Consider the following 15234-nt stretch of genomic DNA (forward strand, 5'->3'; position numbering starts at 1 on the left):
TTAGACAAAACTTCAGTCATAACATTAGCCATGTCCTGTAGTGTGATTTGTAATGGCCGCCCTGAAGTACTCGGCGTTACAATATCACGCACCTCCCGAGCGGGAGATGCAGGTACTGACACGTGAGGCAAGTTAGTCGGCATAACTTCCCCCTCGTTGTTTGGTGAATGATGTTCAATTTGTACAGAATGACTTTTATTCAAAGTAGCATCAATGCAATTAGTACATACATTTCTATTGGGCTCCACCTTGGCTTTTGCACATATAGCACAGAGATATTCCTCTGAGTCAGACATGTTTAACAAACTAGCAATTAAACTAGCAAGCTTGGAAATACTTTTCACTCAAATTACAAGTAATATGAAAAACGCACTGTGCCTTTAAGAAGCACAGAAAAAAATTATGACAGTTGAATAATAAGAAACCGGAAAAATTATAACAATCAGATTTTTCCCAGTAAAAGCATAAAATTAACAAAGGATTGACCCCATTAGCAATGGATAACTAACCCTTAATAGCAGAGAAACAAATGTACAAAATATAAACGTTTTTTATCACAGTCAAAGCACAATCTCACAGGTCTGCTGTGAGTGATTACCTCCCTCAAAATAATTTTTGAAGACCCTTGAGCTCTGTAGAGACGATCCGGATCATGCAGGAAGAGAAAAAGACTTTTGACTGAATTTCTGATGCGTAGCAAAAGCACCAAAAAAGGCCCCTCCCCCTCACCCACAGCAGTGAGGGAAGCTCAGTAAACTGTCTCAAATTAAAATAAACGACAGCCAAGTGGAAAAACAGTGCCCAAAAACAATTTTTCACCCAGTACCTCAGATATTTAAACAATTTAGCATGCCAGCAAAAACGTTTAAATTTAAATATCATGAAATGTCATTAAACAGCCTGTTGCTAGACGTTCCCACTGCAAGTAAGGCTAAAGATTATATGCATATAGTATTACCCAGAGAAGTGCCATTCCCCAGAATACTGAAATGTACACATATATACATAAACAGCCTGATACCAGTTGCTACTACTGCATTTAAGGCTGAACTTGCATTATATTGGTATTGGCAGTATTTTCTTAGTCAATTCCATTCCTCAGAAAATAATATACTGCAACATACCTCTTTGCAGGTGAACCTGCCCACTGTCCCCTGATCTGAAGTTTACCTCACTCCTCAGAATGGCCGAGAACAGCAAAATGAATTTTAGCTACGCCGGCTAAAATCATCCAAAAACTCAGGTAGATTCTTCTTCAAATTCTACCTGAGAAGGAAACAACACACTCCGGTGCTGTTTTAAAATAACAAACTTTTGATTGAAGATATAAAAACTAAGTATAATCACCACAGTCCTCTCACACATCCTATCTATTAGTTGGGTGCAAGAGAATGACTGGGTGTGACGTAGAGGGGAGGAGCTATATAGCAGCTCTGCTTGGGTGATCCTCTTGCACTTCCTGTTGGGGAGGAGTTAATATCCCAGAAGTAATGATGACCCGTGGACTGACCACACTTAACAGGAGAAATTTGTTTAAGATCTTTAGATCCAAAATTGGTCTGAAGGTTCCCTCTTTTTTGGGAACCACAAACAGATTTGAGTAAAATCCCTGTCCCTGTTCCTCCTTTGGAACTGGATGGATCACTCCCATAACTAGGAGGTCTTGTACACAGTGTAAGAATGCCTCTCTCTTTATCTGGTTTGCAGATAATTGTGAAAGGTGAAATCTCCCTTTTGGGGGGGAAGCCTTGAAGTCCAGAAGATATCCCTGGGATATAATTTCCAACGCCCAGGGATCCTGGACATCTCTTGCCCACGCCTGGGCGAAGAGCGAAAGTCTGCCCCCTACTAGATCCGTTACCGGATAGGGGGCCGTTCCTTCATGCTGTCTTAGAGGCAGCAGCAGGCTTTTTGGCCTGCTTACCTTTGTTCCAGGTCTGGTTAGGTCTCCAGACCGTCTTGGACTGAGCAAAAGTTCCCTCTTGTTTTGCATTAGAGGAGGTTGATGCCGCACTTGTCTTGAAGTTTCGAAAGGCACGAAAATTAGACTGTTTGGCCCTTGATTTGGACCTATCCTGAGGAAGGGCATGACCTTTTCCTCCAGTGATATCAGCAATAACCTCCTTCAAACCAGGCCCGAATAGGGTCTGCCCCTTGAAGGGAATGTTAAGCAGCTTAGACTTTGAAGTAACGTCAGCTGACCATGATTTAAGCCATAGCGCTCTGCGCGCCTGGATAGCAAAACCAGAATTCTTAGCCGTTAGTTTAGTCAAATGAACAATGGCATCAGAAACAAAAGAATTGGCTAGCTTAAGTGCTCTAAGCTTGTCAAGTATGTCATCCAATGGAGTCGCTACCTGTAAAGCCTCTTCCAGAGACTCAAACCAGAACGCCGCAGCAGCAGTGACAGGAGCAATGCATGCAAGGGGCTGTAGGATAAAACCTTGTTGAATAAACATTTTCTTAAAGGGACAGTAAACCTTAAAAATAATGTTATATAATTCTGCACATAGTGCAGAATTATATAACATTATTTAGGTGCTATAGCTATAAATGCCTTTTTTACCTTTTAATTTTTTTAAAATATGGCGCTTTTACAGACCCGCTCTCTGCTCTCTGCTGAGCGGGTCTGTTATTTTTAGTCAGCGCATTGGGCCAGCTGTATAGTCACAGCCCAGCCCGACCGCGCCATAAGACTAAGTGCAGCTCGCTCCTGTCACAGGAGCGAGCTGCACTTAGTCTTATGGCGCGGTCGGGCCGGGCTGTGACTATACAGCTGGCCCGATGCGCTGACTAAAAATAACAGACAAGCTCAGCAGAGAGAGGGTCTGTAAAAGCGCTATATTTTTAAAAAATTAAAAGGTAAAAAAGGCATTTATAGCTATAGCACCTAAATAATGTTATATAATTCTGCACTATGTGCAGAATTATATAACATTATTTTTAAGGTTTACTGTCCCTTTAAGGTAACCCTCTAACTTTTTATCCATTGGATCTAAGAAAGCACAACTGTCCTCGACAGGGATAGTAGTACGCTTTGCTAGAGTAGAAACTGCTCCCTCCACCTTAGGAACTGTCTGCCATAAGTCCCGTGTGGTGGCGTCTATTGGAAACATTTTTCTAAAAATAGGAGGGGGAGAGAACGGCACACCTGGTCTATCCCATTCCTTAGTAATAATTTCTGTAAACCTTTTAGGTATTGGAAAAACATCAGTGCACACCGGCACTGCATAGTATTTATCCAGTCTACACAATTTCTCTGGCACTGCAATTGTATCACAGTCATTCAGAGCTGCTAAAACATCCCTGAGTAACACGCGGAGGTGTTCAAGCTTAAATTTAAATGTAGACATATCAGAATCAGGTTGCATCATCTTCCCCGAGTCAGAAACATCACCCACAGAAAGAAGCTCTCCTTCTTCAGCTTCTGCATATTGTGAGGCAGACATAGCTCTTAAAGCGTCAGTATGCTCTGTATTTCGTCTAACTCCAGAGCTATCTCGCTTTCCTCTAAATTCAGGTAGTCTGGCTAATACCGCTGACAGTGTATTATCCATGACTGCCGCCATGTCTTGTAAAGTAAACGCTATGGGCGCCCTAGATGTACTTGGCGCCATTTGAGCGTGAGTCCCTTGAGCGGGAGTCAAAGGATCTGACACGTGGGGAGAGTTAGTCGGCATAACTTCCCCCTCGTCAGATTCCTCTGGTGATAAATTTTTTAAAGACAGAATATGATCTTTATTGCTTAAAGTGAAATCAGTACATTTGGTACACATTCTAAGAGGGGGTTCCACCATGGCTTTTAAACATAATGAACAAGGAGTTTCCTCTATGTCAGACATGTTTGTACAGACTAGCAATGAGACTAGCAAGCTTGGAAAACACTTTAAATCAAGTTAACAAGCAAATATAAGAAACGGTACTGTGCCTTTAAGAGAAACAAATTTTGTCAGAATTTGAAAAACAGTGAAAAAAGGCAGTAAATCAAACAAATTTTTTACAGTGTGTATAATAAGCTAACAGAGCACTGCACCCACTTGCAAATGGATGATTAACCCCTTAGTTCAAAAAATGGATAAAAAAAACGATAGACGTTTTTTAACAGTCACACCAAACTGCCACAGCCTTGCTGTGGGCCTACCTTCCCCAACAAACGATTTTTGAAAGCCTAAGAGCCCTTTAGAGATGTCCTAGAGCATTCAGGGGACTCCTGGAGGAAGCTGGATGTCTCAGTCTGTAAAAGTTACTGCGCAAAAAAGCGCTCAATTAGGCCCCTCCCACTCATAGTAACACAGTGGAAAGCCTCAGGAAACTGTTTCTAGGCAAATTTAAGCCAGCCATGTGGAAAAAACTAGGCCCCAATAAAGTTTTATCACCAAAGTATATATAAAAACGTTTAAACATGCCAGCAAACGTTTTATATTGCAAATATAAAAGAGTATTACCTCAGAAAGTAAGCATGATACCAGTCGCTATTAAATCACTGTATTCAGGCTTACCTTACATAAATTTGGTATCAGCAGCATTTTCTAGCATTCACATCTTCTAGAAAAATCTTAACTGCACATACCTCATAGCAGGATAACCTGCACGCCATTCCCCCGCTGAAGTTATCTCTCTCTTCAGTCATGTGTGAGAACAGCAATGGATCTTAGTTACAACCTGCTAAGATCATAGAAATCACAGGCAGATTCTTCTATTTTTCTGCCTGGAACAAAATAGTACAACTCCGGTACCATTTAAAAATAATAAACTTTTGATTGAAGCAAAATAACAGCTACATTTCACCACTTCTCTCTTACTACCTCCATGCTTGTTGAGAGTTGCAAGAGAATGACAGGGTATGGCAGTTAGGGGAGGAGCTATATAGACAGCTCTGCTGTGGGTGTCCTCTTGCAACTTCCTGTTGGGAATAAGAATATCCCACAAGTAATGGATGATCCGTGGACTGGATACACCTTACAAGAGAAATCATTGTATTCAATAGGTGATACTCCTTCACGTCCCTCTGACATTCGCAGTACTCTGAGAGGAATCGGGCTTCAACAATGCTGAGAAGCGCATATCAACGTAGAAATCTTAGCACAAACTTACTTCACCACCTCCATAGGAGGCAAAGTTTGTAAAACTGAATTGTGGGTGTGGTGAGGGGTGTATTTATAGGCATTTTGAGGTTTGGGAAACGTTGCCCCTCCTGGTAGGCTTGTATATCCCATATGTCACTAGCTCATGGACTCTTGCCAATTACATGAAAGATAGATAATCCTTGTTTTACCCAATCCTCAATTTTGCATAACCAACACTGTTTTATTAATACACTTTTTACCTCTGTGATTACCTTGTATCCAAGCATCTTCTGACAGCCCCTAATCACATGACTTTATTTATTATCTATTGACTTGTATTTTAGCCAATTAGTGCAGTGTCTGCCACAGGCGTGATCACAATGTTATCTATATGGCTCACATGAACTAGCACTCCCCTGTTGTGAAAAGCAAATACAAATCATGTGATAATAGCTTAGAAGCTTAGAAACAGGCAGACATTTAGAGGTTTCAATGTTATAAAGTATATTTATATAACAATGTTGCTTGTGCAAAGCTGGGGGGTGGGTAGTAAAGGCATATCTATATTTTTAAACAATAACAATTTTAGTGTTGACTGTCCCTTTAATACATGTTTTAATTACTTTTATCTTACAAGCTACATTGGAACAGATATCAAAGCTGGTACAGTATTAGGTTCTGTTTTATTATTACTTTTATTAAAAAAAAAAAACTGCTGCTTAGTGTAACTGTTTGCTACCTATTTTTTTTTTTTAACATAAATGCACTGTGACTCCTTTTGCTCAAAATAAATGTTCCTATATTAAGTTTTTATCTTTGTCTAACATTTGAACCACGTTACATAAGAGACTAGTAATAACAGTATTGTGCTTTTTAGATAGATTTTTGCCAAATTGTGTTTTGGGATTTTTAATATATGTTAGTCTGGGTTTTTCCTGGGGATTTCCTATATATTAATCTTAAACTGGTGAAAGCAGAGATAGTTTAGTGGGGATGGCATTAAAGGGGAGTTTTGGCATTTGTTCTGGGTCTAGTACAGACGAGTGTTAACCCTTGCAACCACTGAACTAAGTTGCAGGCTTGCCTGGAGTATCTACATTGTGACAAACTGGTTAAATTGGAAAGGGTCGGTTATGACAAACCTATGACTATTTTTAAGTAACCGTGGAGGATTAAACCCCCATCCGCTCACCTCTGTGGCTGCAGACTTAACCAAGATGGCGGCAAATAGGTAGAAGGGGGACAGTAAGATAGCTGTTGGGGGGGGGCAGGGGGGATCATACACTGAAGCATATATTTAAAAAAAAAAAGCCTTTTATTTTAGTACTGTCAGACTTTGCCAGTACTTAAGATGGCGGTGACAATTGCGGGGTGGGGGAGGGAAGAGCGCTGTTTGAGAGGGGTCAGGGAGGGATCAGGGGGTGTGAGGTTGATTTCTACACTAAAGCTACAATTAACCCTACAAGCTACCTAATTAACCCCTTCACTGCAGGGCATAATACAAGTGTGGTGCGCAGCGGCCTTTAGCGGCCTTCTAATTACCAAAAAGTAATGCCAAAACCATATATGTCTGCTATTTCTGAACAAAGGGGATCCCAGAGAAGCATTTACAACCATTTGTGCCATAATTGCACAAGTTGTTTGCAAATAATTTCAGTGAGAAACCTAAAGTTTGTGAAAACCTTAACAATTTTGATCGCATTTGGCGGTGAAATGGTGGCATGAAATATACCAAAATGGGCCTAGAGCAATACTTTGGGTTGTCTACTAAAAAAAAAATATATACATATGAAGGATTATTCAAGGATTCCTGACAGATATCAGTGTTACAATGTAACAACTAAATGACAGAAAAAAAATGGTTTGGAAAAAGCAAAGTGCTACTTGTACCTAAAGTGAATGTCAATTTTGATGCTAAAGTGCCAGTTTTTTAAAAATTTGATTAAAAACAGGGGCACTTTAATTCATCAAAATTTGCATTTCACTCCTGTTGAGAAAAAAAAAACAAATTTACCTTTTAAACTTGACAGCAGATCCAGCTTCCTCCACCCGTCGCAAAGCCTTTTCCTGGGTCTAAAATGAGGAATCCGACTTCCTCCAATCACTGCGTTGAATCAGACACTGATTCCCCCGGGGGAAGCTGTGATTGGAGGATGACCTATCCATCATTTCTGACGTCAGAAATGGCTTGCAACGACCGGAGGAAGCTGGAGCTGCTGTCAAGATTAAAAGGTAAGTTTTTTTCACAACAGGAGTGAAATGTATATTTTGATGAATTAAATTGCCCCTGTTTTTAATCAAATGTTTAAAAACCGGGCACTTTAGCATCAAAATTGACATTCACTTTAATGCCATATAACTTGCAAAAAAAAGCAAAGAACATGTAAACATTGGGTATTTCTAAACTCAGGACAAAATTTAGAAACTATTTAGCATTGGTGTTTTTTGGTGGTTGTAGATGTGTAACAGATTTTGGGGGTCAAAGTTAGTTAGTTTTTCATCATATTTTATAAAAAATAAAATAAAGTAAATTATATGATATGATGAAAATAATAAGTCCATTTAATGGCGAGAAAAACGGTATATAATATGTGTGGGTACAGTAAATGAGTAAGAGGAAAATTACAGCTAAACTCAAACACCGCAGAAATGTAAAAATAGCCCTGGTCCTCAACGGTAAGAAAATTGAAAAATTATCTGGTCACTAAGGGGTTAAGTCTGGAATCTGCACTTCCAATTAACACAAGAATCGGAAAGTCAACAATTTTCAGAATTAAATTACTGGAAAATGTGACAAAGAGAATAATGAACGTATACTGCAAAGTTGTTTTAGGAGACATAATTAAACTTTTTATATTACAATATCAAAGTGTTTCATGTCCCTTTAAGATATTGTTATACAAGCTGATGTACAAAATCATTATGTACTGGACCAGATACACACATAAAAAAAACAAAAAAACTCCAGGGGGTGAACAATTGTATAAAAAAGTAAGGATTTAACCATGAAATATATTTTATTGCCAGGATACACAGTTTTTCTTTTTCCTCCGTGTACAAGCTGGATCAGTCAGTCTCAAAGCAAATTTCCTTTAAAGGGACACTCAGGTTAAATTACATTTTCATGATTCAGATACAGCATGTCATTTTAAACAACTTTCCAATTTACTTCCATTAAAAAAAACGTGTACAGTCTTTTATATTTACACTTTTTGAGTCACCAGATCCTACTGAGCATGTGCAAGAATTCACAGACTATACGTATATGCATTTGTGATTGGCTGATTGCCATCACATGGTACAAGGGGAGTGGAAATATATATAAAACTTTGAAATTTGTTATAAAAAAATCTACTACTCATTTGAAGTTCAGACAAAGTGCTATTGCATTGTCTTGTTATCTTGCATTTGTTGATTATGCAAATCTAATGTGTTGACTGGTCCTTTAAATGATCCACCACTTTGACTAGACCAGAGGTGGATGACTGGCAATCTCCTTCCTAATTCAATAAGGACGCCGTGCCCCATTTTTTCCTCTAAAGTACACATTCTCTACTTTACCTCACAAAACACACAAACTTATTTGCCACAACCCTTTAAAGCCTTAATAAACTCTTCCCAACATGTTTACTCAGCTTTCCAATTTACTTCTATTACCAAATTTGCTTTGTTCTCTTGAGGTCCTTTGTTGAAGAAGCAGCAATGCACTAGTGGGAGCTAGCTGACCACATCAGGTAACAGAATATACTGTATGTGCAGCCACCAATCAGAAGCTAGCTCCTAGTAGTGATTTGCTTCACTACCTTAGGTATTCTTTTAAACAAAGAATAGCAAGAGACCAAAGCAAATTAGATAATAGAAGTAACTTGGAACTTGTGTTTTATATCCCTTTAAACACTTCAGGTGGGTGTCAAATATTAAAGTGAATAGTAGGCTATAATTTCAAAAGTCTCGGAGACTACATATGAGGCCCTTTAAGTGATAAAGGTCGCAGCACACAGGATTAAGGAAATGGTTGGGTCAAAATATATATTTTATCTTAGGTTGGTTTTAATCCAGAGAATTAGGATGTAGACGTGCGGTATGTCTAGTCCTAGTGAAAAAGCCCAAGGTGCTAGGATCCTCCCCCACTCCCATCAGTGCAGCAAAGTTTAATATTCTCATGAACAGCAATCAAATGTGTTCCAGCAGAAGAGGTTGCAGAATTCATAAAGCTTTATTTATATCAAATTAAAAACATATATCAAAAAAGAAATAAAGAAACCAACTGACCATGAAACATACAGAGACCATTCTATATTATGGACATCACTGTCACACAATAGACTGAGAGCCACAATGTTTCCTGATCAGCACAGCATTGACTTGTTCTGATGTGACAAACATTACATTGTGCATTTCTGCGTTGTACTAGTTACACTTATGTTGATATGATGTGTATATAAATATTTAAAAAGGGACATGAAACCCAATTTTTTTTCTTTCATTACTTAAAAAGAACATGCAATTGTAAACAACTTTCCTATTTAGGTCTATTATCTCATTTGCGTCATTCTCTTGATATTCTTTGTTGTAAGGCATATCTAAATAGGCTCAGTAGTTGTTGATTGGTGGCTGCCCATAGATGACTTGTGTGATTGGCTCACCCATGAGCATTGCTATTTCTTCAACAAATGATATCTAAAGAGTGAAGCAAATTATATAATAGAAGTAAATTGGAATGTTGTTTAAAGGGACATGAAACCCAAAATGTTTCTTTCACGATTCAGATAGAGAATACAATTTAAAAAAAAACTTTCTAATTTACTTCTATTATCTAATTTGCTTCATTCTCTTGGTATGTTTGTTGAAGGAGCAGCAATGCACTACTGGTTTCTAACAGAACACATGGGTGAGCCAATGACAATCAGTATATATATGCAGCCACCAATCAGCAGCTAGAACCTAGGTTCTCTGCTGCTCCTGAGCTTGCCTAGATAAACCTTTCTGCAAAGGATAACAGGAAAATGAAGCAAATTAAATAATAGAAGTAAATTGGAAAGTTGTTTAAAATTGTATTCTCTATCTGAATCGTGAAAGAACATTTTTGGGTTTCATGTCCCTTTAAAATTGTATTCTCTATCTGAATCGTGAAAGAAATATTTTGGGTTTCATGTCCCTTTAAGGACACAATTTATACTAGGATTAACAACCTGGCTGCCAACGAGGGCTGAGAATATTACAGCTAAGGGTTTAACACATACTAGTGGCAGTAAGCAGTGCCAGCTATGACCAAAATGCATTTATGATAGCTACATCTTTGCTAACTCTGAAGTGTATAAGTTGTAGTGAACTATATAAGGGTTCAGATTCCAGTCTGGGCAAAGTGTACTCATAGCAGTGTTATATTTAAATGGTCTGCCTTACTTAGGAAAATGTTCATTACTGGCACCAGATTTACTGAAAGGCTCTAATTGAACGAATGGCAATCGAATTTAAGGTCTCAGACTCAGACATGGCTATGTTAGGAGCATACTAATGGCACCATCTTATTAAAATGACAACCCTTTGCTAGGACAGTAATGTACTAACAGATGTGACAAATATACAGCGTGTCACTGCTCAGACCACAGTGTACTAATAGCAGTGACATGAGTAAGACAGCATAAGGGTCCCTGACTGGATGAGATTTACTAATAGCAATGACATGAGTAAGACAGCATAAGGGTCCCTGGCTGGATGAGATTTACTAATAGCAGTGACATGAGTAAGACAGCATAAGGGCCCCTGGCTGGATGAGATTTACTAATAGCAGTGACATGAGTAAGTAAGCATAAGGGTCCCTGGCTGGATGAGATTTACTAATAGCAGTGACATGAGTAAGTAAGCATAAGGGTCCCTGGCAGGATGAGATTTACCAATAGCAGTGACATGAGTAAGTAAGCATAAGGGTCCCTGGCTGGATAAGATTTACTAATAGCAATGACATGAGTAAGACAGCATAAGGGTCCCTGGCTGGATGAGATTTAATAATAGCAGTGACATGAGTAAGTAAGCATAAGGATCCCTGGCTGGATGAGATTTACTAATAGCAGTGACATGAGTAAGACAGCATAAGGGCCCCTGGCTGGATGAGATTTAATAATAGCAGTGACATGAGTAAGTAAGCATAAGGGTCCCTGGCTGGATGAGATTTACTAATAGCAGTGACATGAGTAAGTAAGCATAAGGGTCCCTGGCAGGATGAGATTTACCAATAGCAGTGACATGAGTAAGAAAGCATAAGGGTCCCTGGCTGGATGAGATTTACTAATAGCAATGACATGAGTAAGACAGCATAAGGGTCTCTGGCTGGATGAGATTTACTAATAGCAATGACACGAGTAAGTAAGCATAAGGGTCCCTGGCTGGATGAGATTTACTAATAGCAGTGACATGAGTAAGTAAGCATAAGGGTCCCTGGCTGGATGAGATTTACTAATAGCAGTGACATGAGTAAGACAGCATAAGGGTCCCTGGCAGGATGAGATTTACTAATAGCAATGACATAAGTAAGTAAGCATAAGGGTCCCTGGCTGGATGAGATTTACTAATAGCAGTGACATGAGTAAGTAAGCATAAGGGTCCCTGGCTGGATGAGATTTACTAATAGCAGTGACATGAGTAAGTAAGCATAAGGGTCCCTGGCTGGATGAGATTTACTAATAGCAGTGACATGAGTAAGACAGCATAAGGGTCCCTGGCTGGATGAGATTTACTAATAGCAGTGACATGAGTAAGTAAGCATAAGGGTCCCTGGCTGGATGAGATTTACTAATAGCAGTGACATGAGTAAGTAAGCATAAGGGTCCCTGGCTGGATGAGATTTACTAATAACAGTGACATGAGTAAGACAGCATAAGGGTCCCTGGCTGGATAAGATTTACTAATAGCAGTGACATGAGTAAGACAGCATAAGGGTCCCTGGCTGGATAAGATTTACTAATAGCAGTGACATGAGTAAGACAGCATAAGGGTCCCTGGCTGGATAAGCTTTACTAATAGCAGTGACATGAGTAAGACAGCATAAGGGTCCCTGGCTGGATAAGATTTACTAATAGCAGTGACATGAGTAAGACAGCATAAGGGTCCCTGGCTGGATAAGATTTACTAATAGCAGTGACATGAGTAAGACAGCATAAGGGTCCCTGGCTGCATGAGATTTACTAATAACAGTGACATGAGTAAGACAGCATAAGGGTCCCTGGCTGGATGAGATTTACCAATAGCAGTGGACTATAAATATTACCATTTCTCAGCCTGACTTTATTGCTGCATTTTGATGAATCTGAGGTGTAAAATTACAGTGAAAAACCACGTCTAAATTCAATATTTAGCAGGTGTTATAAAACATGGAAATTTTGTTCCCTAATGGGGCTAAAACAAACCTTACAATTTCTGGTTTCTCACATGGATTACACCATACATTTACTGGACCCTCCCCATATGATGTCATCTACAGAATCAACAGAAAACCTCACAATTGTTTTCTCTCACACAGCAAGAATATTATGTGGAATCAAAATTACTCAGCTATATAGAACATGGCTCAAAAGGTAGAGGGTGAGGAGAAAAATTTCCAAAAACATGAAAAGATATACTATACTGACATGAGCAACATGACATAAATGTAAAGACAGAGAACTGAAGCATATTGAGGACAGAGATGTGTCAGGGCAAGAAGTCAAACTCTGAAGCAGGAGGGAACGAGCTGGTGGATTAATGAGTCAGCAAGATGGCATTAAAAAGGGGGGAACAAAGAGAACATGATGTTATTGGTTAGCGAGGTGGGGACAAATCACTGATCTTATCTGGTTCTGTATCAGGTATGAAGCAAGACATGCAGTAAATAAGTCAATGACATTGGGCTTGGACAGAAGCCGCTAATTACACAGACAGATCCCAAACAAGCTCCTCCAGCCCTGGCTGTAATCCTCCACCACAGTTATAGGTCAGACACCAGAACGCAAGAGGGCAATGTGCAGGTCATGCCACATGTGTCAATACAGGGCTCACCTGGTAGTCTGTTCATGTTGACACCCTGGGCTGACAAGCCGATTCCCATGTACCTGCAAGGAAGGAAGGGGACAGGTTACTCTTCACACCACATCACATGCAGACATGGGTGCAATGGCAGATGAGAGTTGCACTCTAGCTTCTCTTGCTAAGTATGTACATTATGGTCAATGTTTTAATGCCTCTAGCAGGAACAGCAGTACCCACAATTCCTGGATTGTTGTAAGACAATACAGCTTCAGAGCATGACTTGTTACCCTAGTACTTCTCAGTTTCCTAAAACATGCTACTTTACCTACATAATTAAACTCCCATTTTACTAAATATTAAAGAAACATTGCAACAGCCACAAACATTAAACCGTCATGGAAATTCAATTATTTATCTAGCAATGATATGCTGCGTGAAACAAAAACAAAGATACAAATGGTTAATTCAACACGTAACTATTATGTAAAAGGTAGAACTACTGTGTTCATGGAAATACATTTTGTGGCTGGATAAGACGAATCCTTAAAAAATATTTGCCAAGCAAAATGGTACATTAGGAGTTAACATGGAATTACAGAAGATAGCAATGTGTCTGATTTTAAAGCATTTTACCCATCTCAAATAGGTGCATCACCACCAGCCTTAATTCACTGTGCCATTCTCAACCAGATGCCATGGCACATTAGTATATTCTGGCACCATTGGTTTGTAGTATATAGCTCCGTGCAGCCTGAGAATGGAGCATTTGAAGATAGCTTTGTTGCAGTAGTAAAGACAAACTAAACCTTAACGATCAGACTCTAAACAAGGTCCTACTGGCCTAACTTATAGACAAGTTGTGATGAACTGTAGGTCAGCTCCTTTCCCCTCAAATGGTTATGAATGTGTGAAGGGAATGTGTGAAGGGATGGGAGTCTGTAAATTAGCTAAAGTCGTTTAGATTAATTAAGAGACTATGGTGCTGGACGGCAAGGCGTATGAAGGTGCTTGGGGGAAAAAGGCATAAAGAATATGTGAGAACAAAATGTGTAGTAGAAGACTGTGTGAAGATGCTTTCAGTGGAAAGCAAAGTCTGTAAGGGGGTTCAGTCAGGAAGAAGAGCCTGCTATGGTGCTTGGATGATTACTACAATTTCAAAGTAAATCTGAGAATCTACTTGAGGTAGGTGCTATAATTTATGTCAGAGTGGACTGATCTATTCTTGGGAAATGGCAGACAGTGCTATGATGGAAGTGTCTGAAGTAGAAGGTAGGCAGACAGGTTCAACTGTACCAGATGTGCAGGTAGTCTTTGTTTTTAAACAAAAACAAATAACTGTTGTACAGCACGTCAAGCCATTATGTAGGGTGGAGGAGAGTGCTAAACTGAATCTGGTACAAATTAATCACAACTTCCACATTCCACTCTGTTTAGAAATTGATGCTTGTTGCCAGGGGTGAATAACACATAACAAAAGACACTACTCAGTACTGATTCAGAGTCAGATATATGATTTGTTTATTTATAGTAGCTCTGGAAAGGAAACACAAAAATCATATCACTTCACCACTTGATCCTATTTGAAAAATGTATCCAGAAAGTATATTACTACCACAGTTAAACCATGTTTTTAGGTGCTTGTAACTTTAAACTGTGTGAATTAATTTATTTAAAACTTGCTTTGTGGGCATCATCAGTGACAGGAAATGATGGAAACACAAGGTACACACACACACTGTAAACATGGTGAACCTATGGCATTTAATAGAAAAAACATAATTTATGCTTACCTGATAAATTTATTTCTCTTGTAGTGTATCCAGTCCACGGATCATCCATTACTTGTGGGATATTCTCCTTCCCAACAGGAAGTTGCAAGATGATCACCCACAGCAGAGCTGCTATACAGCTCCTCCCCTCACTGCCATATCCAGTCATTCGACCGAAACAAGCCGAGAAAGGAGAAACCATAGGGTGCAGTGGTGACTGTAGTTTAAATAAAATTTAGACCTGCCTTAAAAGGACAGGGTGGGCCGTGGACTGGATACACTACAAGAGAAATAAATTTATCAGGTAAGCATAAATTATGTTTTCTCTTGTTAAGTGTATCCAGTCCACGGATCATCCATTACTTGTGGGATACCAATACCAAAGCTAAAGTACA

The 15234-nt window shown here is 39.2% G+C and overlaps 1 protein-coding gene across 3 annotated transcripts in view; it reads right to left on the reverse strand.

Moving 5' to 3' along the window:
* RANBP10 (RAN binding protein 10) overlaps positions 1-15234 on the reverse strand; it is a 257221-nt gene that overhangs the window by 135375 nt on the left and 106612 nt on the right. For all 3 annotated transcript variants that reach the window (XM_053698144.1, XM_053698071.1, XM_053697989.1), the window contains exon 3: positions 13101-13153. In XM_053698144.1, the coding sequence (XP_053554119.1) occupies positions 13101-13153 (53 nt within the window). The remainder of the gene's footprint in view (positions 1-13100; positions 13154-15234) is intronic.

The sequence above is a fragment of the Bombina bombina genome, chromosome 1 (genome assembly GCF_027579735.1).
Source record: "Bombina bombina isolate aBomBom1 chromosome 1, aBomBom1.pri, whole genome shotgun sequence".
NCBI classification, from domain to species: domain Eukaryota; kingdom Metazoa; phylum Chordata; class Amphibia; order Anura; family Bombinatoridae; genus Bombina; species Bombina bombina.